At 37.1% G+C, this 24,314-nt stretch overlaps 1 protein-coding gene across 2 annotated transcripts in view; it reads right to left on the bottom strand.

Moving 5' to 3' along the window:
• The window catches only part of LOC136340736 (homeobox protein aristaless-like), a 71,983-nt gene extending 48,157 nt beyond the window's left edge, over positions 1–23,826 (bottom strand). The window contains exons 1-2 of one of the 2 annotated variants that reach the window (XM_066285039.1): positions 23,606–23,826; positions 20,725–20,915 (exon numbers count right to left, since the gene is read on the bottom strand). In XM_066285039.1, coding sequence (XP_066141136.1) covers positions 20,725–20,881 — 157 coding nt within the window. In that variant the 5' untranslated portion in view covers positions 20,882–20,915; positions 23,606–23,826. The remainder of the gene's footprint in view (positions 1–20,724; positions 20,916–23,605) is intronic. The other variant, XM_066285041.1, reaches the window with a different exon arrangement.
• Between the last annotated feature and the right edge of the window lie 488 nt (positions 23,827–24,314).

Genomic DNA, 24,314 nt, shown 5'->3' with positions numbered 1-24,314 from the left:
AAGCATTATATAGGGTAATAAGAAGGCTAATAGCATTAGCATGACTATAACTTTTTATATTAGGCAATGTATTTTTGTAAATGACCATGACAGATAGTTAAGAAAGCTCTGCTTTGAACAAAAGTCCCTGCAAGTCAGAGCGAGACAAGATGCTTAGAGGACACCTCTTTTTTTATGCCGCTGACGGTTCACCACTAGATCTAATAGAGACGGTAAGAGAGTAAAAATGTTTATTAATTTCAATATTTTACAAATTGCAAATATCTACGAGCGGTAAGACCATTAAATCTCATTAAAACTAATGAAGTTGAGTGTACTCGCATATAATGAGTATCATCCCCTCAAGAGTAGTGCACGTCTCGCTTCACTCGGGATGCAAAACTTTCCCACCGGTATGATAGGTGGTCTTCAACACAAGCTCGTTCAGTAATATACTAATTCACTCTTCGACGAATATAGTTTTTGATTATCGAATCAGGCAAATAAGATAGGGTGCCTTAGAGTCTATGTAGAATGATCGTTTTGGTTAGATGAAGTTAGCGCGAATCCCAGAAGGTTAGCCTAACAAGTGTTATTAAAATAAATTTAAAAAATAGTTTTCGAGGTTTCCACGCTCGTAATTAAATTTGGAACCTCCTGTATATTCCTAGAGACTCTTGAAAAGCCGTTCTTAAATTCTCAAAATGTCTATGACAAAACTTTAGGCAATACACAAAACGAGTTATCAGAATATCTTGGAAATTTGAAGAGAAATTCTACAATTTTAGCGTTGTTTTTTGCTTGAATAGACTGATTTGGATCCTACCTTGAACATATGTAGATAATAGGTCTGTTGGTTCCAATGGAAAACAAACTCAATTTTGGATGGTCAGGAACAGTTAAAAAAAGTCCTAACTGGTATAATGCGCTTAATCCTGACCGTTTCTAATGGTCCGTAATCGGATTTCCTCTTTGTTGGAATAGGCATAATATATCATTTCAAGGCTAAGGTTTGTGTTCAAATTCAAGGCCAAAATATGATATTTAAGGCTTATTAAACACTGTAGCGGCCGTTATGCACATAGAATTTTTATTAGACGGAGTCTAGAGGGAAAGATGTGTTGTCTTCAGTAATTTCTTGTTTATTTAAAATGGGGTGTAATAGGATAACGTTCTATCATGGTCGATTTCACCTATTATTTTATAGGTATTAGGCGTTCTACCATGTGTGTAGTAGTTAAGTTTTTTAAGAGGGGGCATTATAGCTGCTTCTGCTCTTGTCTGATTGTAAGTTTGTGATACAATCACGATAACAGTAATTACAGTTTTGGGCTTTGGTTTATTAATCAAATTAGTAATACGTATAATCGTCGGTTTAATTAACAATCATCGTAGGATAGCAAGAAATCGTGCTGTAGATTAAGTGGAATGACCCCACTTTTAAAGGTTTAGCTTCTGACGGTCTGAACAATGGAATTTTGGCCTCTTGCAGTTTCTCAAATTCTCCACAACGAATTAGAAAAACGAAAAACCGTCTTGGTCTGTAAGACCTTCTTGCCGCATTTCTTCGAACTCGCAATAAATACATAATTTATCATTAAAAACCCCTTGGTGTTTTTCACAGTTTCGTCCGTTACATCACACTGAAATTCTCACTCTTTAGTGACGGATAATACCTCCCTGAATTTAACAATGGCTAGAAAAAGTAATTTTAATCTGATGAATAACTTTTAAGGAAAAAATTTAATCGAACGGAAAGGCGACGATCGGAGTGTAAAATTGATACGCAGAGATGTAAAATAAAGTCGTTGTTTTCTTAAATACTTCGATTCGAATTAATCTTCTTTTTACCATTTAAAATTGTGTTGGTTTTGAATGCAAAGCTACCTGCCTCACAGTCAATCGATTTGCTTTTTTTGGTTGCTCCTAGGTGGCATTAATATAATAGTGTTTGTTCTTTCCTTTATTTAAAATTTAATTAGATACATAGTTTTTTATTAAAGTTGGCTGAATAAATATACTTCGATATGGGAAAACCTAGTTGCGCCATTCCCAGAAAAATGCTGATCAACATGCGAGCCGCACAAACGTACTATATATTTATACAGTGCGTACACAAAGTATGGAAAAAGCTCAATTAAGAACCAGGTGATTCTTTTTGGAAAAGCGCCGGGACCCCTCGATTCTCATTTTTTGCTGCGGTTTTTTTGATGGCAAGTGCATACATACGGGACAGCCCAAACACAAGTTACGACCACCAACTTCCTTTTTTTTTCAATAGAAATACTTATTTTTTATTTCATTTTTGAATTCCACATCGAACTCTAAGCATATTTTACGTTCATGTCCATACCTAAACTCAACATTTATGGAGAAATTTGCGTCTGACCATATCGGTAACCAAGACGACGATATATTTGGAAGGTTTGCTTATTTACTTCCATGGAAGTGGAATTTTTATTCATTAAATACACAACATTTCAATAACATTTAAATTTGCTCGTTTGCCAGTTTCGATTTGCCTTCAAGAAAGTTCAATTCCAATTAAAACTTGTAGTACGAAGCGTTTATCCATAACCCGAAGAATTGAAATTCTTATGATGATTGGATGCGGTGATAGAGTGCGGACACAACAGGAAAACAGACTTTTAACGGTCCAAGATACCTCGAATTTTCACAACATCCAATCCCCAGTTTAAGAGTTTTATTTCCCAGTCCTAATAACCCAATGACGTATGACGAGAATTTATGGTTCCAGCAAGATGGCGCACCACCGCATTATGCAGCTCAGGTTAGACAATATCTCGATGATGTAGCATTTCCCAACAGATGGATTGGGAGGCGTGGATCTTTCGACTGGCCACCAAGGTCTCCGGATTTTAATCCTTTAGACTAGTTTTTGTGGGGCCATATAAAAAATGTTGGGTACAAAGCTAGACCTGAAACGATTGACGGCTTGAGAACTAGATTCAGAAGAGAATGCGCTAATATTAGTCCAGACACAATAAATATGGTTCAGCGTGAGTTTACCCACAGTTTGGAATACTGCCAGGCACAAAAGGGATTTCAATTTAAAAATTTAATTTAGTAAATACTTATAGTTCCTACTTATTATATATTGTTTTGTGAAAATCCATTGACATATAGTTGCCGTAATCATCGTCTTGGCTACTGATACGTTCAGGCGTAAATTTCTCGATAACTTTTGAGTTCAGGTTGCGCTACATGAAGTATGCTTAGAATTCGACGCAGAACTCAAAAACGAAATAAAAAATAAGTGTTTCTATTCGAAAAAATGAGGTTGGTGGGCGCGACTTGCGTTTGGGCCACCCCGTATACGTGCATTTGCCGTCAAAACAACCGCGACAAGAATTAAGAATCGACGTGTCCCGGCGCTTTTCCAAAAACCGAACACCCGATTTTTAATCGAATTTATTCCGTGCTTTATGTATACACTGCGCATTAGTATATTATGGGTTAATAATCGAGTCAAAGCGCTATTTGAAGCTAAATCCGCGGCAGCTCCACCTATTGGCACATTGCAGGTCGCTCAGCGCTTGAAATCAGTGAGTTCGCCAACGCCCTCGTCCGGCCCAATCTCTCTTGGGACCGGAACGAGCAACTGCGCTGAGACTCCAGAAGCACTGTAACAATGGGACGCTGTTCCTGATGCGCCGTAACCGAAGAGGACGAAGCGCTGCGCATTTAATCCCATAATGTAAGTGTTCTTTCCCACAATCGATGGCGTGACTGATTTACCAAATTTCCACATAGTTCTACCTACGACTATGGCTAACAATGAGCTTAACAAATCGCCTTAAACTTCGAGGAAGGCGCATTAAGTTTTAGTTTCACCGATTGAATGAACAAAGGATGGCAAACCTAACTAGTGAAACCGTAATCGGGATACAATTTTCTCGTGTTGAATCAATCTCAATAATGGCAGGATGATTTCAGAGAACGCGTGCATCGTGCGGTAGAAAAGCAAATTAAAAAACCGACAAACGTTGTCATTTTCGTAATTACCTAAATAAGATTTTTATTGCTATTTTCTCTGCGAATGTTGATTCTAGTTATTACTTAAGTTTGTGCATACAATCATTTTAACTCTCGTTGTGTTAAAATTGCTTGTAGGAGACGTGATTCGGATTACGTCTCTGATTGGGAATTGGCCTGGGGCAATTACCCTCAAAAATCGAAGTCGTTTATGCAAAAAGACAGAGGTTGGCTTCCGAAATGGAGTTTTTGCTCCTTCGCGATACTGAAAAATCCACTTTAATTGCAAAAGCTAATCACAACATCTAATACTTCTTTGTTCGTGTTAATTAATATTAATGAGAGATGATTTCATATTGTAAAAGAAACCGATTTGCATACGCACACCAGAACTAAATTTAATTTAAAACTTAACAAGAAGGAAGTCGCGTGCGTTCCTGCCATAAAGCACTAACCAAACACAGAATATAGCTAATTTTATTAGGTTTCCCTCGTTTTCGGATTAAAATGTTTTCGTTCCAAGTCCTCCAAATTCGATTTCTGACTAACTTCAGGTATTAGGAGTATTTTATTAATGTTGACACGCAAATGATCACTGCATCGCTCGTAAGCACGCCATTCGAAGCAATTTACTTTTAAATCAGATATTTGTGTATTAGGGAACCACAATTTGGTTTGAAAATATAATAATACAGTGGATATTGGCATCACTCTTTCGGTTTCGAAAATGTTCAGCGAATTCCTCATTGTTTTGCTTTTTCCCTACATAGAGGTACGAGGTTAGCCGCAGAAGTTCCCCACATGACGTATAAATGGCCTTTTCTTCGTCAAAAACGTGCCTATACTGCAAAGACCTGACCTTACAAATCCTATGTTCAAGTGTCCCACATTGATTTGTATTGGTTTTGGAGCCGTTTTTACCTCTTAGAGTTTGTGAGCATGGAAGAAACTGGTCATCGACTCAATACTTTCATTTGAAAGGTCTTAGTCCATCTGATATCAAGGTGGAGCTAGATTCTGCTCTGGGGAAATCTGGTCTTTCGTTAATAACCGTGAAGTAGTGGGTGACAAAGTTTGAACGCGGTCGTACGACCTGCCAAGACGAATTCCACTTTAGTCGACCCAATGACGCTTCAAATTTGACCACTCCAGATTATCGTGGTGAAAATCCACAAAACCGCACTGGAAGACCGTCGGTTAAATTGCGTGAGTTAACAGACATGATAAAGCATTGGCTTAACTAATCTGAACGTTGTCTAGTGCTTTTTGAAATGCCTCCATGCTTGAATGCTCATCCACTTGATCGAACAGCTGGATATGAGAATTTACCGAAAAAAAGTCTTGTTTCGTCGAGATGACGCACCAGTCCACACGTTCGTCATAGCGATAGCCAAAAATCAATCAACTCGATTTGGATTTTTTCCCCCTATTCCCCAGATTTTATCCTCTCAGATTGTGTTTTGTACAGGGTGTTTCAAAACATGCGTCGGAAAATGAAGGGCGCGACTCTGTGGTTGGTTATAAGAAAAAAGATTTCTATTAACATAAGTCCGCAAACGCATCGTTTCTGAGATACCGGATGTCAAGGACATTTTCTTTCAGTTTTTTGATGATATTTCCGGAATCGGTTCAGATACAGAATTCAGATTTTGCAACGCTTATTACCATTAATATTAGTTACGTTTTGAGCGCTACTTCAATTTTTTTCCATATGCCAGAGGCGCGGATTTTAGGGTTGTGTGAGATTTTTGCCCCTCATTTTTACGACACTGGGAAAATTAGCATTTTAGAATCACAACAATTCGACCACATTGGATTGGTCCCCTCAATCCCAGATATAAATGTTTTACATTTTTTGTTGTGGGGTCATTTAAAAAGTTTAGTTTATACTACATCAGTTAATACTGTTAAAAAACTGAGAATTGCATTATTGAATCCTGCGATACGACCCGCAATACTCCGGGTATTTTCGAACGGGTGCGTCAGTCGCTACGACGTAGATGGGAGGTCTGCATTACCATAGGAAGAGGCCATTTTCAACAATTGTTGTGAGCCTAAAATGCTAATGTTCCCAGTGGTGTAAAAATTATGGACAAAAAAATTTCACGCAACCATAAAAGCTCCACCTCTAGCATATGGAAAAAAATTGAAGTAGAGCTCAAAACCTAAATAATATTAATGATAAAAGGTGTACAAAGTCTGAATTCTATATCTTAAACGATTCCTGAGATATCGTTAAAAAACTGAAAAAGAAAACTATTTTTTGACACCCTCTATCTCGAAAACGGCGCTTTTCACACCAATGTTAATAGGAAATTTTCTTCTTATAACGAGCCAAAGAATCACATCCTTCATTTTCCGGCACATGTTTGGACACATCCTGTATAGTGTAAGTGGTAAGTTGGGTACTTCTAGTACTACCCTCGTAATATTTCAATCTAAAATTGAGTAATTTTGTCGGTCTAGCCATTATGGCTTTCAGCGTTAAAAAGAAGACTGAACGTGACTGAAATTCTCCCTACTTTTGAATAATATTGACTTGCAGGTTATAGGAGTGTGTTCCTACTGAGTGTCTTGTTCTATCGCGAAATCTTGCCGATATCATTCAGTGAGAGTCCAGCAAACGCATATTACTGCAGGCACATTCCAAGGAAGATTATATATTAATCATAAGATCTTTAAGATGAAGAAAATGAATCCGATGCTCATCACTGATGAAACTCTAGCGTTCTGCAAATCGTGAAAATTTGAAGCTCTCTGAAGGTACACGTGTTTTCAGATATTTTGGAAGATTTTTGGACTCCTTTCTTTTGGAAATGGAACTATCCGCAACCTTTCCAAATATTTTCAAAATTTAATGGGTTTCAAGGGGCGTGAAAATGCGTGATTTCTTTGCTTTTATCGTCCAAAAGACGTGTACAATTTTCTTGGAAATCGCCAAATGGAAGAATAGTATTTTAAGTCTGCCACGTATCTTAATGTTCTGTTTACAGCAGGGTTTTTTTTTATACACGATTTTCCTAGATTTTTATAGATATTAACGTTACAAGCCCAATAGGGAGCATAATAATCAACCCACGTATGTTATTTATGTATTGGTCGAGTATTACCCAACATTTTTCATTACACCACCGCCACGGTGTTACAATATAAATTCGTGACAAAAAGGTTCCTCTCCACAATAGAGCACATTCTACTTAACTAATTGGGTGAAAAGTGTTTTTCAGCGGTGAATTCGATGGAAAATGTGAAATTTGGAATTCGAAACTGTTGAAATAATGATACGACACTGGACATATATATTTTGAATGTTTTGCTTTTGTCCGTTACTTGTACCGTAAGAATTTTAGGCGACCTTGCTAGGATAAGGGCCATATGCCAACTCATCTGGAAAATCTGAAGTAAATCATGTCAATTTGGGGGTTCTTCTGGTGAAATGGCGCAAAAAGGTTCTGCTGGTACTTTTTAGAAAGTAGTTTAGTTTTTAGTCTTTGAAGAACCTGCGGCAGGTCATTTGCTTTTGGCCTATGTTTTTTAGGGGACTCGTTGTCATTCCTATTTTGATTTTCCACAACTCGTTAACATAAGTATTCTTTAAAATAAATTCTTACTGGTGTATGGAGGTTTCATTTCTTATTAATTCAATCTTGCAACAGAAACTTATAGGAAATACCAGCAGAGGCATTGTGAAATTGAGTTGCACGAATACTACACCGAAACATAAATAATATAATTTAGCAGTCTATGATAAAGTGTTATGGTGAGGACTTTAACTGTACCCGTCCGTTAAGAACTGTTTGTCATGTTTACCGAAGTATGTTAAATGTCAATAAAATTATGGCGTAGCGATGTTAACTCTTTAAGCCGAATGCACACGTAAACTTACCATGTGATTTATTAATTTCAAAGAGCTTCGTGTGCAAAAATGATGAATTTTACGTCATAAAAAAAGTATGTGCAAAAAAGCGAGACATTTTGTCCTTGGCGAAAACAAATTAGGTATCCATCCTCTGTCCTTTGTCACCATCCAAAATTAGTACCCTCCGGTCGCTAATATATCAATTGTAGAGTTAAAAAGTGTGTTTTTCAAAATCGGCTTAACCTTGATCTCTTTTTAATCGGATCCGAATTTAGTCAACAACGGACGGAAGTATACACCTAACGATTTTTCGGCAACTTAAGGGTGGTCTTCAATTAGTCACCAGGCGCCTCTGCTATCTTGGTGAACCCGGCTTAATGACGCCGGATGACAATTTCATCAGCAGAATAAAGAAACCGCTATTAAATATTATAATTAAAGGCAATTTCTTTGTCGTTTCTAATGTCCTGGGAATCGTTGGCAAATTGCCGATGATATCGGGGCCTACGGGGAAAAAAATTGTCACCAGCAACGTTGCTTTTTGTATAAACTAAACGGGTAATTGCTATAGAAACTCCGTAAAATTATCTCGCACTGGCGTAATTGTTTACCAGCTTTTGTTAAATCGCAAAATGATTGGAGTTGGTAAAATTAAATTGGCATGCAAGATGATGAGCACTAATTAAAAGTTACTTAGAGTTGAAAGATCGAGGTAACAGCACACGAGTAACTGTGAAGATTTGAAAAAACTTTGGGAAAGAAGCTCAGGCAGTGGGTGTTCGGAATCGAATCAGTCAGTAACACCCTGAATATTTCTTCTTTTGTTTAGAGCAGTACCATAGGTCACCCTACCAGACATTAGGTGCCAATTAATATGAAAAAAACCTTTTAAGTTCAGCCCATTTTCAGTTCCCCTATGTGGGGAGTGTCCATGCAAAAACTCCAACGCCATTCTAACTTTTTAATATATTTAAATAGAAGAAACAGTTTTAACAAAAAGTGCTCGAAAGTTCAAGTAGTTTTTCAAGATTGTCAGTAATTTTATACAGGGTGTTTAATAAGCGTTTGCCAACCGAATATTGTATTTTTTGAACAATTGACCGTTACTTCTTTTACACATTTAAATTCTGCGTTTTATCATGAATTCAACGATATACGCTATCGAACAAAAGTAAATTGACTTTAATAATTATTCATTAGAAGTGAGAAGTCAACTAAATATTCAAAAATTTATATACCGGCGGATTCAAGAAGATTATAGCTCGCCTTTATGAGTTCTTTCTGTTTAAACTCAGAAAGTTGAAATTTGGAGGGAAGCTACATGAAAATAGAGTCGATTAATTGACTTTAATGGCGTTTATTTTGCACTTTCGGTTTAACCGCAAAAGCCTCAACTTTCGATTTTTAAATGTAATGCCCTATTAATTTTTAATTTTTTGATCTAGAGGTCATTTTTTGTCTGAAAATGAGTCATTTAAAAAAATATGCTTTTTTTTTTGTGAAAAATTTGATATGCTGTTAGTATTTGGAGAAGGGCCTTCCGATGCCGCGCGGCTTTATGCGAACAAGTTTCTACGTAGAAAGCATCCATTAGTTAAATATTATTATTATTAGTTTCTTTTATAACAAAGTGTTTACCTTCTTAAATAAAATTATCACTTTTAATGCCATTATTAACAATGAAAAAATATTAACATTCAGTGATAGTCAATTAAATTTTGACCGATGGTGCATATAGGTCATATCTCAGATCATATAATTTTTATTTTTATAATTATAACGGAGTGTGTCAAATATAATCAATGACATCAATCGAAGTGGTATGATAACAAAATTCCTGCAAAATTTGAAAAAAATACATCAATTATGTGTTGAACATGATGGAAGGAAATGTGAACAATACCTGTAAAATAAAAATAAAAAAAAGGGATAAGTTTATTCTGCCTTATTGCCATTGTTTTTAATTTAATTTAATTTAAATTTTAATTATTAATATTAATTATACTCTTGTTGGGCTGAAAAGCAAATATTAGATTTAGAAAATAAGAAAAATAAAATATACCTTTTGAAGCGTTTTCTCATATTAAATAAATTGACAAAATTCGGCATATTTCTTCTTCAATATATACCATTTTTCATAGAAATTATTGATTATTGAAGCAATAAATTATCGAATTAAATTTTGAGACAACCTATAACAATGACAAAATAAATGACCACTACTGACCATATCAGCCATATTGTTTTCAAAGCCGACAGATATATTTATAGAATACCGCCATCGAGCCATGTTGCACGGCAGTAAATTTCTGTAAATATTTCAAGAATGATAAGATTTGAGGAATTACATTAATCACAAAATTCGTGATAAAAAGCAGAATTTAAATGTGTTAAAAAATAAATACTTAATCGTTCAAAAAATGCAATGTCGGGTTGGCACACGTTTGTCAAACATCTTGTATAGAACTGCTGACGATCTGGAAAAAGTACAGGAACTTTCAAGCACTTTTTTTTAGAATTTTTCTCTTATTTCAATATATTCAAAAGTGAGAGGGGGGTGGGACTTTTCGCGTGGACAGTCTGTACGTTTCTTGCACTGTTCAAAAACCTTCAGAAAATACGCCTATGATTGCCTACGCATATTGAAAACCTTGTTAGTTCAACAGACAGTATGCTCCGCAGCTTTAAAGATGGTCAGCAACTAGTAAAATTTTGTAAGAGATAAGTAATAGTAGGGTTCTTTACTCAGAAGAGGACACTTTCCGCTGCTTTTGCATTCGTTTAGGAATCTAATGCGATTACGAACACAAAGAAGAGATATTCCAAAACCTTGCCATGACAGGAGAAAATATTTTTCGTTGCTCTAGTGGTCACCTAAAAACTGTAGAACCAAGGAAGTCAGTAGAAATGTACCAATAAGGTTCTCTACACGAGAACTTTAGGATTTCACGACAGGACACTCTCGGTCGTCAGGGGTTAGAAAGCAATATTAGGAGAGGGACGTGATTGAAAATCTTGTTATCTCAGGAGAGAATACTAGTAGGTTGTAGCTAGTATTTTTTCCAAGGGGCTGCGAACCTTAAATCAAAAAAATTAAAAACTTCAAAAACGAGAACCAATACGAACAAGCGTACCCTCACAGGAATTTAATCCGGCTGCTCTGGCAATAAATATGCGGACGCATTAATTTGTTTCTCTCCTCCTTTGAGTCATAAAAATCCTTTGTCTAGTCGTGCCGACATTAAATGTAGAATAATTGGCATCGACCCTAAGGGCGCACCACATTGTTTCGTATACCTTTACTTGATTAAAATTTATTACTGACTTTTGTTTTTATTAGTACTCTGACTAACCAATTAAAGATAATTTGTTTTTGCACTCTAATTGGTTACTAAATGGGTTAACATTTATTAGTAAGACTTTTCGACTGAACCCATCGGCAACGAAAGCGCCACCAATTAAGTTGAAGAAATGGTCTTTGTGTGTTTGACCCCTGCGCCATAAGGAACATAAGAAGTGGATAAACTCAATGAGTTTCGAGGTTAAAAATGATTGTTACAGCATGCATACTGCGTGACGTAGAAAAAAGAACACCCCGTAGAAATGGTTTTACTTAAATATTTTTGGTATGCATGTTTGTGTGTGGGAACACAAAAAACGATTAAATTTTCAGTCATATTTATCAATGTATTTACGAGTTATCAGGAATTTTTGGTTTTTTTTTACTATAAAAATTCCAATGAAACATCAACAATATGACTGCAAAATATCATTTATTGGCGTATAGTGTGCGTAAAAACTGTTTTTAGATTAAACCAAATATGCTTAGATCCAGAATGCAGAGAAATTTTCATCAAATGAACGAGTTGGGGAGAAGTCAAATGGTGGGTCTATGAGAGGCTTCTCGGTTATCTAGGGAAATTGCCACTAGATTGAAACGTAGTGAAAACACTATAGTGAGATGTGGTCAGGCATGGTTCCAACAAGAGTAAACAAGCAAAAGGAGAGGTACTGGACAATCCCGAAAAACTACAGAACGCCAAGATCGCCAACTTCGAATTATGATCCTAAGAGATGGGCTCGTCTCGTCGAAGACGCAGGCGCATCAGTGGTTTGTTGAGTGTGGAAGGCACATTGAGATTCGAACCATTTATCGCTGGATAAGTAGTTTTGGACTGATTTTCTACCGTCTCTATCTTGTGTTAACCCTCACTTTAAATCATTGTTAAAATCAACTCCAGTGATACAGAGAACGGATACATTGTAATGGGAAGTGGGATAATATCGTGTGTAGTGACGAAACCAGATTCTGTTTGGGTATGCATGATGGTCAGGCAAGAGTAAGAAGAAGACGAGGTGAAAGACGGGATCCTCAGTCTACAATGCAGAGGCATGTCCATCAGACTGTTGGGGTAATGGTTTGGGGTGCTATTCCCTATGGTAGCAAGTCACCTTTACTTTTCATCACAGGCAGTACAAAAGCCCAACGATATATCCAAGGAGTTCTTAAACCTCATCTTGTGCGTTATCTGGAAATTCTTGTTAATCCACTTTTCCAGCAAGACAACGCAAGACCACATGTGGCTAGAGTGCCTATGGACTTCTTTCAACAAAATGCGTTCAATTTGTTACTTTAACCACCTCGATCTCCAGGCCTTTCACCAATTGAGATATTGTAGGTAGAAGGTTGCATAATTTACTTCAGCCCCCACAAACCCTAGCAGTGCTATGTCATGTTGTCCAGTTAGCCTGAAATGAGATCCCCCAAGTGAACATTAATAATTTCAGAAGATCCTAGAAGTGCACAAGAATGTATAAGACACCGCGGAGGACCGACAAATTATTCATTTTTTCTTTGCTTTTAACAATAAAACTTGCTTATTTTTTTATTGAAGTGTTTGTTTTAGGGTAAGAAACATGCGTACCAAAAATGATTTAAATAAAACCATTTTTACGGGGTGTTCTCTGTTCTGTGCCACGCAGCATATATACTATGTGAGATAATTCTAAAACTATTCCGTAGAAGATTTTGAGAGTGTCAAAATGAGTACTGGCAACTGTTCTGTTTGTGTAGTACTAACTACGGTCTCTCCATAAATTAAAAGAACTTTGTCGTCCTTGAAAATCGTACCCTTCTATTATACGAGGACTATCCCAATAGTACCCGACCTGATATATAGATGACGAATTTTTTGTGTAAAATTTGCCTATATTACAAGGGCCTAACTTTAAAAAGTTTACATCGAAAGTTTGAGGGTGCTAAGATGATTTGTGTTTGTGTGTTTTCGAGATCTGGCGTTGGGCCGATCGTTCTAATTGAAGGGCGTATGGATCGATTTCAAGATAAAGACATTCTAGAGAACAAAATATTACCGTTTGCAGAAGAAGAAATGCCGATTATATGGGTTTTTCAGCAGGACAATGATCCCAAGCATTCTGCAAAGATAGTAAAATAATGGTTTTTGCAGAAAAATATTAACAAACTTGAATGGCCATCTCAGTCTCCAGATCTGAACCCAATCGAACATTTGTGAAATATTTTGGATCAACGGATTCGGACTCATTCAAATATTAAAAATTTGAAAGAACTCTTCGAAATAATTAAATTGGAATGGTCTAAAATACCAAACGAGACGCTGCAAAAATTAATTGATTCTATGCCCAAACGATGCCAAGCAGTTCTAGACGCTAATGGTTACTCTACAAATTATTAATAACTTTTTTGTTGTAAATGTATTCTTAAAACGTTAAAGTTTCCATACTTTTTTCCTTGTAAATTTTGAATTTATTTTCTACAGGGCGCACTTGCGAATGAAAATTTTAATTTTATTGTTTAAATAAATGAGCAATATATTTAGTTTATACTTCAAGTAATGGTTCTTGCCTATATTCCTTAGTGTCTAATTTAAATGCAAAATTCAAAAGTTTCCATACTTTTTTTCACCACTGTATATATATTTAAGGTTTTTTCAAATTCTGATGTAATAGTCAATGGTGGCACAAATATTTAACGTTAATTTCAAACATATTTCCATAATTAGAAGTTTTATTTTATATACTACCTGCGCTGTTAATAATCTCCCCTAACGAGTAACCTAATCTCTCTCAACCTTTTTTATATTAGTTTATTAATTAGTACCCTGTACTGACGCATTATATAAAGTACTGTTAGCAAGCTGAGCTAATCAGTTTAAGCGAAAGCTAATAAACATATTTCTTCAAACCTTCAAAACAGTTTTGCATAGATAATAATTCCGTCGAAAATGATTAATTGGGTCGTATATTGCATTTCCTTTAATCTAATATCTTTTTATTGTTTTACGTTTTGGCTTGTTCTTGGCAACACACAGTAATACAACATTAAGTTGTTTAACTGATGGAGGTACGACTGGGTACTTCTTAGAGATGGCTTATCGGAATGTCACCTTAGGTTCTCTTTCTGCCCGGAATGCGCTGACATTACTATACAGGGTGTCAAAACCTGTGGTCAAACATCACGGAGTTAGTTTTTGGGTGGTTCTTAGATGAAAAATGTATACAAACATAGGTCCAGTACTGCTTCGTTTCCGAGACACAGGGCGTCGTACTTAATGACACCCTGTATGTTACCGTCCCAAAGGCGCGGTTAAAGGTCGCCGTGTGGCGATTTTCGAAAGTAAAAACCGAACGAGGCATTTATCGGAAGTTAGTCAGGTAAATATTGAATTTTAAAGAAAGTGCATAACAGAAACATTCAACAAGAAAAACGTGCACAGTTCGTTTCATTAATAGCGCGTGTGCCGTCCACGGGCTCTTATCGCAGCATTCTTGCACCTTTTCACGCTTAAAGTAAATTGTCGGAAACAAATAATCGCAATTGCCCCCAAATTGTCCCGGGTCGCAGCCCAAACAGCTTCCACTTGCTTAGTTTGTCGAACTGCAGAAGTTCTGGACCTAATTGTCCGCTTAGCATGACCGAGACACGTTCGATGAGGTCGAGATCTGGAGAAAAAGCAGGCCAACACCGGGCAGTACCCCCCTCCTAGTGATTCACTGAATATATTTCTTTTATTCCCGATTTCGAAACCATGCTGTGGGTTCAAAACGAAGCATTTCAAGAACGTCTTGTAACCGCGCCAATGGGGGTTGGTCGCGTTCCCACCTACTTCACGGACATTTAAGTGATAGTCCTCCAAAACTCCCACTGTTCGCTCACACTTGACAAACATAGCCGGCACTTCTTTTTAAAGAAGGATCCCGGATTCGGGGTATTGAGAAGGAGGAGGAGGAGGATGAGGAGAAGGAGGAGGAGGAGGAGGAGGAGGTGGGATAATTGTGGTGATACCGGCGAGTCCGTGTTCCTAAGTGTGACCTCCGCCTCTTTCCGTTCACTTTCTGATTTCTAGTCTGTCTCCCCCAAATTTTACAGTGATGTTTTATGGTGGTCCCCAGCAACGATGAGCTTTCTCGAAGACGAAGCGCCTACATCACCGCTCGGACACTCCAGATTTTTTTTATGGCGAATGCAAATAAAATTAATTAATTCAGTTTTGTGAAATACGAGTGACACAAAGAAAATGATCGTTTCAAATATGCCGATCATCTGGAGCATGAAAAACACCTAAATCAGCAATGTGCATTGCATTAATACGGGATCCTGTTCAAATAGAAAATATCGCCTCATTCAGTATTATGCTCTCTATTATGGGATTAATTTCAATTGGACCCACCGGAACTTCTAATAAATGCAAATAAATTACATATTCAACGTCAGTGATTAATTATTCTTCCTACCTACCGCTAAGAAAAGTAACGGAAAGCATTTCCAGTTTTTAGGTAATTCAATTTTGACTTATTTAAGCATGTAATAAATTAACCAAAGAAACAGACGAAATCTTAAAGGAAATGAACACAGAAAAAAGTATATAATTACGTGGTACCATTCTAATTTGAGCCGAAAAACAATGTTGATTTAGTTCATTGATTTATCGGGCTGGAAATATATTGTTTTATACGGGTCTGATTCGATTTGCTTCAGATATAACGAGGTATTGTCAATAAGTGGTTAAAGTCAACAAAACGACAAAAAAAGCGTTGGGTCATGCTCGAATCTAATATCTTGGTAATGAACTTGTGGTTAGCTCAACCGGAACCCCAGAAAAACTTTTTAATTAGAGAGAATTTTATAAGACTGTTGCAGCTCAATGCTTCTCTGTAATTGGACGGTAGTCAGATGTGATTTTAATTACTTATTTCATCTCGCGGATGTCTCAGTTTTATGATCAACACATTGTAACCCAGAAAAGCACTTAAAATATGACAAAAAGAGACCATTTGGGTGATCTTTTGCTTTTTCTCAACGACGTCCACGTCCTTGAAGAATGAAATTATAACTGGGATGATGATGAGATGAGGCTGCGAAGTACGTTGCATCGACTGTAAGTAAAAGTCGAAATTGTTCAGTTTTAATAGGGAATTTTTGTCTTTTTTGTTCATTTAATGCAGACTAAAACAGGTTCTTTAAGTAATGAATGTTCACGTCAATTATTTTCCCATAAATCTACGCATCGACTGGATGGGAGAGCAATATTTGAAATTCCTGCAGGCTGAATTATAGGAAGCACTCTGACTGAGATTTCTACAAATTGATACAATGTAGTTATAACTATACATTTAAGCCCTCAGATCGGAGTTTATCTGCCGGGGACCAGATTGCTGAATTTAGGGAGCGACGTACGCCTCAAGATTTTGGCACTACATCGTAGGCAAGAGTTTTTTGTAATAAATAAAAACATTTGGATCATCTGTTATCTACTTTAATTGAGAGCTTGACTGCAGGCCCCTTTTTATTTTAAATCACACAAAGAGGTCCATGGCACCTCCACGAGACGCAGTTCTCTGCGTATATCAAACATTAAGTTTTAGACAAGCTCAACGTCAATTTCGCATAACATTTCAAAGATTCTACGTCGTAGTTGTTCATTTTATGTTTTCTACCCTCCACCGTATACTTCGCGAGATGAACGTGCCCAAAAATCTTCAGTTCGGCCGGTTTGAGGCAGATCAGGAGGATTATCGTTTTTGAGCACAAATGGAATGTTGTTTTGTCGAAGCCAATATTGCATCTCTCTTGCGTAATGGCAAGATGCCAAGTCAGGCCAAACGTGTCATTTCCATTGCGATGTCGATTGACAAAATCAACTGATTTGGCGAGCTGCAATTAAGCTCCGCTAATCCGAACACCCTGTAATACGGATGTCTTTGCGGTTGGGACAAAATTGAAAAAATCTTTTTTTCTACTGTGCCCCTTTGTGGCCCGGATCCATCACGGTTTCTCTGACCCGGACTGTACGCGAATAGCGCAGGGAATCCCCAACTATGAACTGAGAGAATGAAAGGTAGTTGCTGAACTACTTTTATTTATGTCTCAGAAGTGTAGCTAATAAAAGGCCTCATGAAAATATCGGCGATTAGGGGAATGTTCTGCAACAATTAAATAGAGGCGTCCCTGGAAAACGAGACTATTAAATGTTTATCCACGTGCATTCAGTGGGCAGAGAAAACCACCATCGCGCATGACCACACTTAGAATGCTTCGCCAGCGTGCAATGGAGGCTGGACGGGGATGTATTCGCCACGGAATAATTACAAAATTTTCAAAATAATGCTTAAACGACGTCGTTATATAAATTTTTAAATAAACCGATCATATTTGTTCAAACCATATAATTTACCATCATTTTACCGTTCGTTGCTCATTATTCTAATACGAAAATCCGGATCGGACCGGTTTAATTGATCCGGATTAGGAGACATTCGTAGGCAACGCTCTAAGATTGAAGCATTTGGCCGCCGATTACAGAATCCGCCTTCAAGAGAGCACTCCGGGATTTAACTGCTTTTCTCGATTCAATTGTGTATGTCTGATTGTGTGTAGGAGCAGTTGCAAATTGCAGGGCGAAGCCTTTGATATCCATAATCATTGTAACGTCTGACTCATACGGAAGATGAAATAATCCAAGACCTGGCTTCTCTTCGTCGTCTGTCTATTTCGCAGGAATTTTGGGGCACTTCGTCTCACTCGTTCGAGCCTGCGAGGTGTTATTTTGCCCGACCGAGTGGTGTAAAGTTTGTTTTTCTACTGCGCTAACGGAAATTACTTCTCGCGTGTAACACGCTTCTTACTGTTATCATAAGGTAATGTACTATTACCGCACCCGATTGCTGAGCGAATGACGCGAGGCAGATACATGATCGCGCTCAACGGCAATAGCTATCTTGACTAACTGCAATCAGCATACGGTAAAGTATTACTTACCGATGCACATATTAGGTAAATTGCTTCACTTCATAAATGAATGTTTTAAAGTGACTTTTTCATAGAGGTATCATTATCGCATTCCTCTACAAAGCCGTTCACTAATGAACTCCATTAATGTACGATTTTATCGGCAATCGCTAGCAGTGCGCTGTATGTGAGTTACGTAATTCGCACCTGTGGTTACTCCGGGATTCGTTTTTTGAATGTTAGAATTTCGGGCGGAGCTCGAAAGTAGAAAATGTGACTTTTTAATTTTGAAATTTAAAATGTTTATAATTTTATCGTTTTTCGGATTTCTCGCGATGCAGTCGAAGCACTGCGCGGTTCTAGATGATTAATAACATTAGGAAAACGGAGCGCTATGAGGGGGAGTCTCGTGACAGGGACGAAGTTATGTTTTTCGAATTACCGAAAAGCGACAAAATAATTAAGAAAAACAAACATCTAAAAGTCTACAACCGCCACGACTTGTTAAATTAATTAAATCCTTATATTTACACAATCTTATAGAACCTAAAAAATTACCACTACAGACACAAAGTTTATGCTCAATAAACGTCAATGTTTAATTCTGTTCATTTCGTTTTATAGTTTGAAAGCACCCCGTTAAAAAGGCATGAATTAAAATGCACAAATAATGTCAAAAAATAATTTTCAGGTTTAACAAATGATACCTCACCTAACTACTTTGAATATATTTACATAATTTTTGAGTGTTGAACAAGTTCCGGCGCCATATAGATCATAAATTATAATTTGTTCTTGTAATGAAATTTAAATTAACCATCGCCAAAAGGGATCATGGATTCTAATGTTTTAATTAGACCACCAATGTGTTTTGGGACGGATAATTCAATTAGTTGTCTTTCAAGCGCAGTGCTCTTGAGAAAATCCAACGATAAGGGCCCGTGCGAGCAAACGGCAGGTAAGTGAACTGAAGTCCACGTGTGAATCTTAGTTTTAGTCTCCAGAGATCTGTCTGAGTTGAAAAATAATAACAGAAGATTATAGATGCATTAGTAAGTGAACTACAAGGGAAGCGTTGGGTTCCTAAACGAATTAAATTATCGAAATGACAATATATGCGGTGCATAACCCCAAATTATGGGAAGATTTTGGGATGTGATTACGAGAAACCTGCGTAGAAAATTAATCAAATGAAATTATATGTAGGTTAAATATTTTGACTGCAGAGCCTCACTATGAAAAAAAAATTCTTCAGTCAGTGAGGAACACTCATCGCACGAAAAATGATATTAGTTCGTCGATTTTTTGCCCAAAAATCCCTGTCACACGATATGTGGCAACATTGCAAAGGTTTCCCAAACGGGTTCCACAAACGCCAACTTTTGTCTGCTATAACCAACGTTCTGGCTCCAGCCGTTTGATAGTGAACGCACTTGAAAAGGACGCCCTGTATATGTAGGAGATGCAAACAATAATGTTACGAAGATTCCAGCTGACAAACTGGATATCAAAAGAGAGGAATTTCGGTGCATATATGATGCATTTGCCAAAATGTTGATATAATGCTGTACATGGGACATCTGATAACAGTCATGTTTCTCCTGGCTCTAGCACCAGAGAGTTAAAGCCGGAGGGCGCACTTACTTTATGCGGATAGATTCAATGAATGTATTTTTGTATTATTTATCTCATAGTGTTTGCATTTGCTTTCACAGCAAATGTTTCACTGGAGAGGGAAACATCCGCCAGAACCAATTAGAATTTTACACTTTCGTCATTAGCACAAGAATTTGCTGGTGTCGCTTATTTGTGTATGCGGTTTCCTCCGAAGAATCTGTCTAGGTACCTAACGTTTCAATTGCTTTTTTACTTGGTTCATTATTAATTTCTTTTGTTCCAAGTGGAAACCCGAAATTAATTTATTTTGTTCCAAGTGGAAACCCGAAATTAATTTCTTTCGTTCCAAGTGGAAACCCGAAATTAACGTTTTTTCTCCAGACTCAGTTTCTGCGCACGGCGATAACAGAACCTAAAACGGCTCTTGTCCACCATGTCGTACCCCAACGTATGATTCATCTCCGCTTGATCTGGTCGCTTGGTCGAGTCGTGGCGCAACAACCATTGAGTTTACATTATTGCACGGGGAGACCTGAAATTAACGCTTCTTCTCCCGTCGAATTTTTTGCAACGCCGAAGATATCGAATCGTACAAAAACATTAATAAAATTTAATTTGATTATAGCGTTTATAATGAAACGAAAACAGAACACCCGTATTTTTCACAACCGGCAAAAACAATCATCAAAAAAGCGGATAAACCTTCAATCAAGATGACGATGACGGGAAGTTCGAAGTTGTACGCTCCGGCGATTGCTTTGTTACCACTGTCACGCTTCAGGAAAAGCTAACCGATGTCTTTCAAACAAAATTAAGTCCTGCTTATTCTCAGAAAATTGAATTAGTGAAATAAATTCAAACAAGTGTTCCTTGAGGTTGAGTCTTCGATCGTTATTCGTTACGCCGTACCAAGTACTACAAGAAGTTTATAATTGTCGAGAGTCATTTAAGTGACCGCTGAAAACTGACGCCTCTTGGTGCCCTTGATGACCTTATGTTACCTTACCTGGATCAGTGACGTCAATACTCTCCAAAGTCTCTCCAATGTTAACTAAACTGCTAATGGAAAATATTGACTTGGCAGTGCGCAGCCTCCCGGTCTCCGGAGCGATGGTTTCTTCTTTGGTTTTGGTGGAAAGATCCATTTCGAATGCCTCATCCATCACCTCCTTAATTTGTATTAGCAGCTGCTTGGGTCTGCAATGGTGAATAACGCTTATCAATGTGGAGTAACGAAGAATCAAAAATACATCTTCAGGTACGTTCGACCATTACAGGCATGAAAATATTGAATTAAAAAAATTTAATGAAATTTTTCTCTGCCGCTGGAGTAAATAATTTTTTTTTTCACGCTGTCATGTAGATATATAATCGAAGCATTGGCGTAGATTTTGTAGTACCTAATAAAACATAAGAAAATTGGTTTCCTCGCTGGAAGCCTTCTTCGCATTGGGTTTATTTCATTATCCCTGTACTCTTTGGTATTTCCTCGTTAATTACATAGGCGTAGATGCTGGTTTCCCAAATTAAAAGTTTCATTTCCACCCAAACGAGCTTTAAGCTCTCGGAAAATTTTGCTTTGGTCAGTTCAGAGGACTCAATTACCAACACTGGGATCTCGATACAGAGCTTCACATCTTTTTTTCAATTTTTTTCAAGCTGGTCTGTATTTCGCCATAAATTGCGTAATTTGTCAGTTTGCGTTCTTTCTAATTTGAGAACTTATAAATTCAGATCATTTTTGATTTTGCATTTATATATTCGTTGAAGTCAATTCCCTTCGTTCAGTTCCTGTACTTTATTTGTTTCTTTTTCGCTCTTTTCGAAGTATTCCTCTGTTATTCACTTATTTCCATCTATATTTTTTTGTCAAAAAATTTTTTTTTTCAATTAAATTAACACTTGAACCATTCCAGTACAGTGCCGGTTCTTAGTCTTATTTTGTATTCCATTTCACTATTTGCATTTTCTACGTTTTGGATTCCTTTTCACACTTGCACCGTCGATTCGAGCACCATCTCCCGATTCAGTGTTTATGAACCACTGGGATAAACTCAAAAATTTTACGTGAAATTATTTTAGATGTTCATTTAACCTTCACCTAGGCAATTTAACCACATTAAAAGACTGTCAACTAAATTTAAATTTATTATAATTTGGCACAGAAATATCCGAATATTGAAACGCAAAATGCAAATCTAAAAAATGGCATACACTATTTTAGCCTCGTTAATTACTCGTGTTGATTGTGGCTCACTAATTGGCAGTGATAACTATGTATATTCATATAAATAAGTAGCCTAGTTAAGGTAGATAATTTAAATTGGTAAACATTATGCGCATATGAAAATAAAGGCGAGTAGCAACTTAAGCCGATAGCATTTATTAGGAAACATTTATATGCTTTATTCAACCAATATTTTACCTTGATTTGTGGCAAGTAAGCCAATGTGACAATTTAGAATACATTTAAAAGTGTAAATTTGACTAAGCTCGACCCCATTTGGAAGGGTTTAATATCTTGTTGTAAGTTTTGGCACCAAGTCCAGCACAATGTGTAGACGCTCTAAAACTGTCCCACTGTATATAATATTATACCACCATCATATATACCACACTATGTAGACAGAAAAAATTTATTTTCCGGCCAATTTTTCTAACTAAAAGTAAAGTTTTGCCAGTTTTACTCCGTCAGCTAAAGCTTTAAGTAACGACTGGACGGTTGCCGAAGCTTCAAAAACTCTCCTTCGTAGTTTTTCTTGGGTCTCAATGGTACGTCCATAAACATAATTTCTCATGAAGCCCCAAAGAAAGAGTCTAACGGGTCATGTCTGGAGAACGGGCTAGCCAAGGATGTTTCAACTGGGTCCCTATTCATTTTACAGGACATGTACATACACATGTGATATCTATTCCCGCACGAGTTTTACGTTATGTGTGCGAGGACGCCGTCCTGCTGCAACCACCAGTTTTGTGTTTAAGTCAACGGGAGATTCTCTAAAGCCTCATCCAAGCCCCTTTGGAATGGTTATCAAAGAAAGGACCAATTACTCGAGAGCCAAATATTCCAAACCACATGTTGCACCCAAAGCGAAGTTGGTGATGCACAATCCTGCAGAGTCCTGTGGCAAATTCCATTGTTTGTCACTTGTGTCTCATCTGGGCGAATTATTTTATGTAAAAAGTTTTGATAATCTGAATCTGAACTAAAAAAAAGCTCGAATTTTTCAGAGTCCGAGAGAAATTTTTTATGGTACATGGTAGAAGCTGTGTAGACAACTACATGAGACCCAAGCCGACGTGACAGTGCCGTGGTGGCGCGTTTTTATGGGTTTTATATTGAAGTTTTAGTCTCAGAACATACACTTTTGAAAGAGTTAACACAATTCGACTCTAAGTTTGCTCTTTGCCGACTCTTTCTGATTGTTTTATAAATTACTCGTTCTTTGAAATTGTTTTCTGCCAATTATATACGTGTTTTTTACCATTTTTTAAAAATAATACTATGGCATAGTTAGAAAAATTATTGGCTTTTTGCAGGAAACAGAGTGTCTAAGATTGCAAACTCAGGATGGTCTGACCGCGATTGCGCGGTCCATGGACAGTCTGGAAGGGCATTTGGTAAATCCCGAATCCCGCTAAGCACCTTCGGAACACATCAGTACGTGGTAAAAATAATATTTTCAAAATCTGCTGCAATACGAAGCAACAAAAATATATTTAATAAACTATTAATTAACGAAGTAACGATGTGCCTTGTTCATCTCCAACTTCCGGGAAATGATTTAAATGGCTCCATATAAACGAATACAGATTGTACGACGTTAGAATTCTGACAACCACTTATATCGCAATCGATTGATAAAAATACCAAATGACTAACTTACTATTATGGCCAAACAATTGGAAAATTCATAATTATCCGGTGCTAATGTCCGTCTAATGGGCCGCAGCCAATCGCGAAATCCCAAACGAATGATTAATAATTATGGAAAATTGAATCCAGAGTAATTAAGAATTCACCACGCGTTTTCGGTCCTCGTTTCACCATCAGGAAGATGTGGAAAAGCGGTAGACAAACGGCAGGCCACGCACAAACTGTTGGAAGTCTTTGGTTACCTGTGGGTTGTGCTTACCGGAGACCGCCCATGGGCGGGCCTCGGTGAGCACTCATTAATTATCACCCTTGTTACTGTCTATTTGAATGAACCTGTAATGTACTCCTATAAAACGGTTATTGGACAAATGGTTTATTTAACTAAGGTCATTTGCTTATTAATAGCACGAAAATGGAGGGGTGACAGCGGTTTATAGAAAAATGAAGAAAATAAGAAATAAATGGTTCGGAGGCACGCAAATGATATGGTGTAACGTTCTGCATTTTACATACTAATTAGTGGTATTTCATTGCTTTTTGAGTTGGAGGGAATGAGGGGTGCACTTACATTTTAATAAAGAGTTGGTTCTGAAACTGATTAGAAATCGTAAAAATATAAAACACAGAACAAATCTTTAACTAGATAGTAGATGTTTGCGAATAGATAGATTAGGACAACTGATGCTACTAAAGATCACGTTGGATACAAGAGTTATTTT

The sequence above is a fragment of the Euwallacea fornicatus genome, chromosome 8 (assembly GCF_040115645.1).
Source record: "Euwallacea fornicatus isolate EFF26 chromosome 8, ASM4011564v1, whole genome shotgun sequence".
Lineage (NCBI taxonomy): Eukaryota > Metazoa > Arthropoda > Insecta > Coleoptera > Curculionidae > Euwallacea > Euwallacea fornicatus.
Note: the sequence above shows the minus strand (reverse complement) of the source record. Positions and strands in the feature narration are given on the sequence as shown.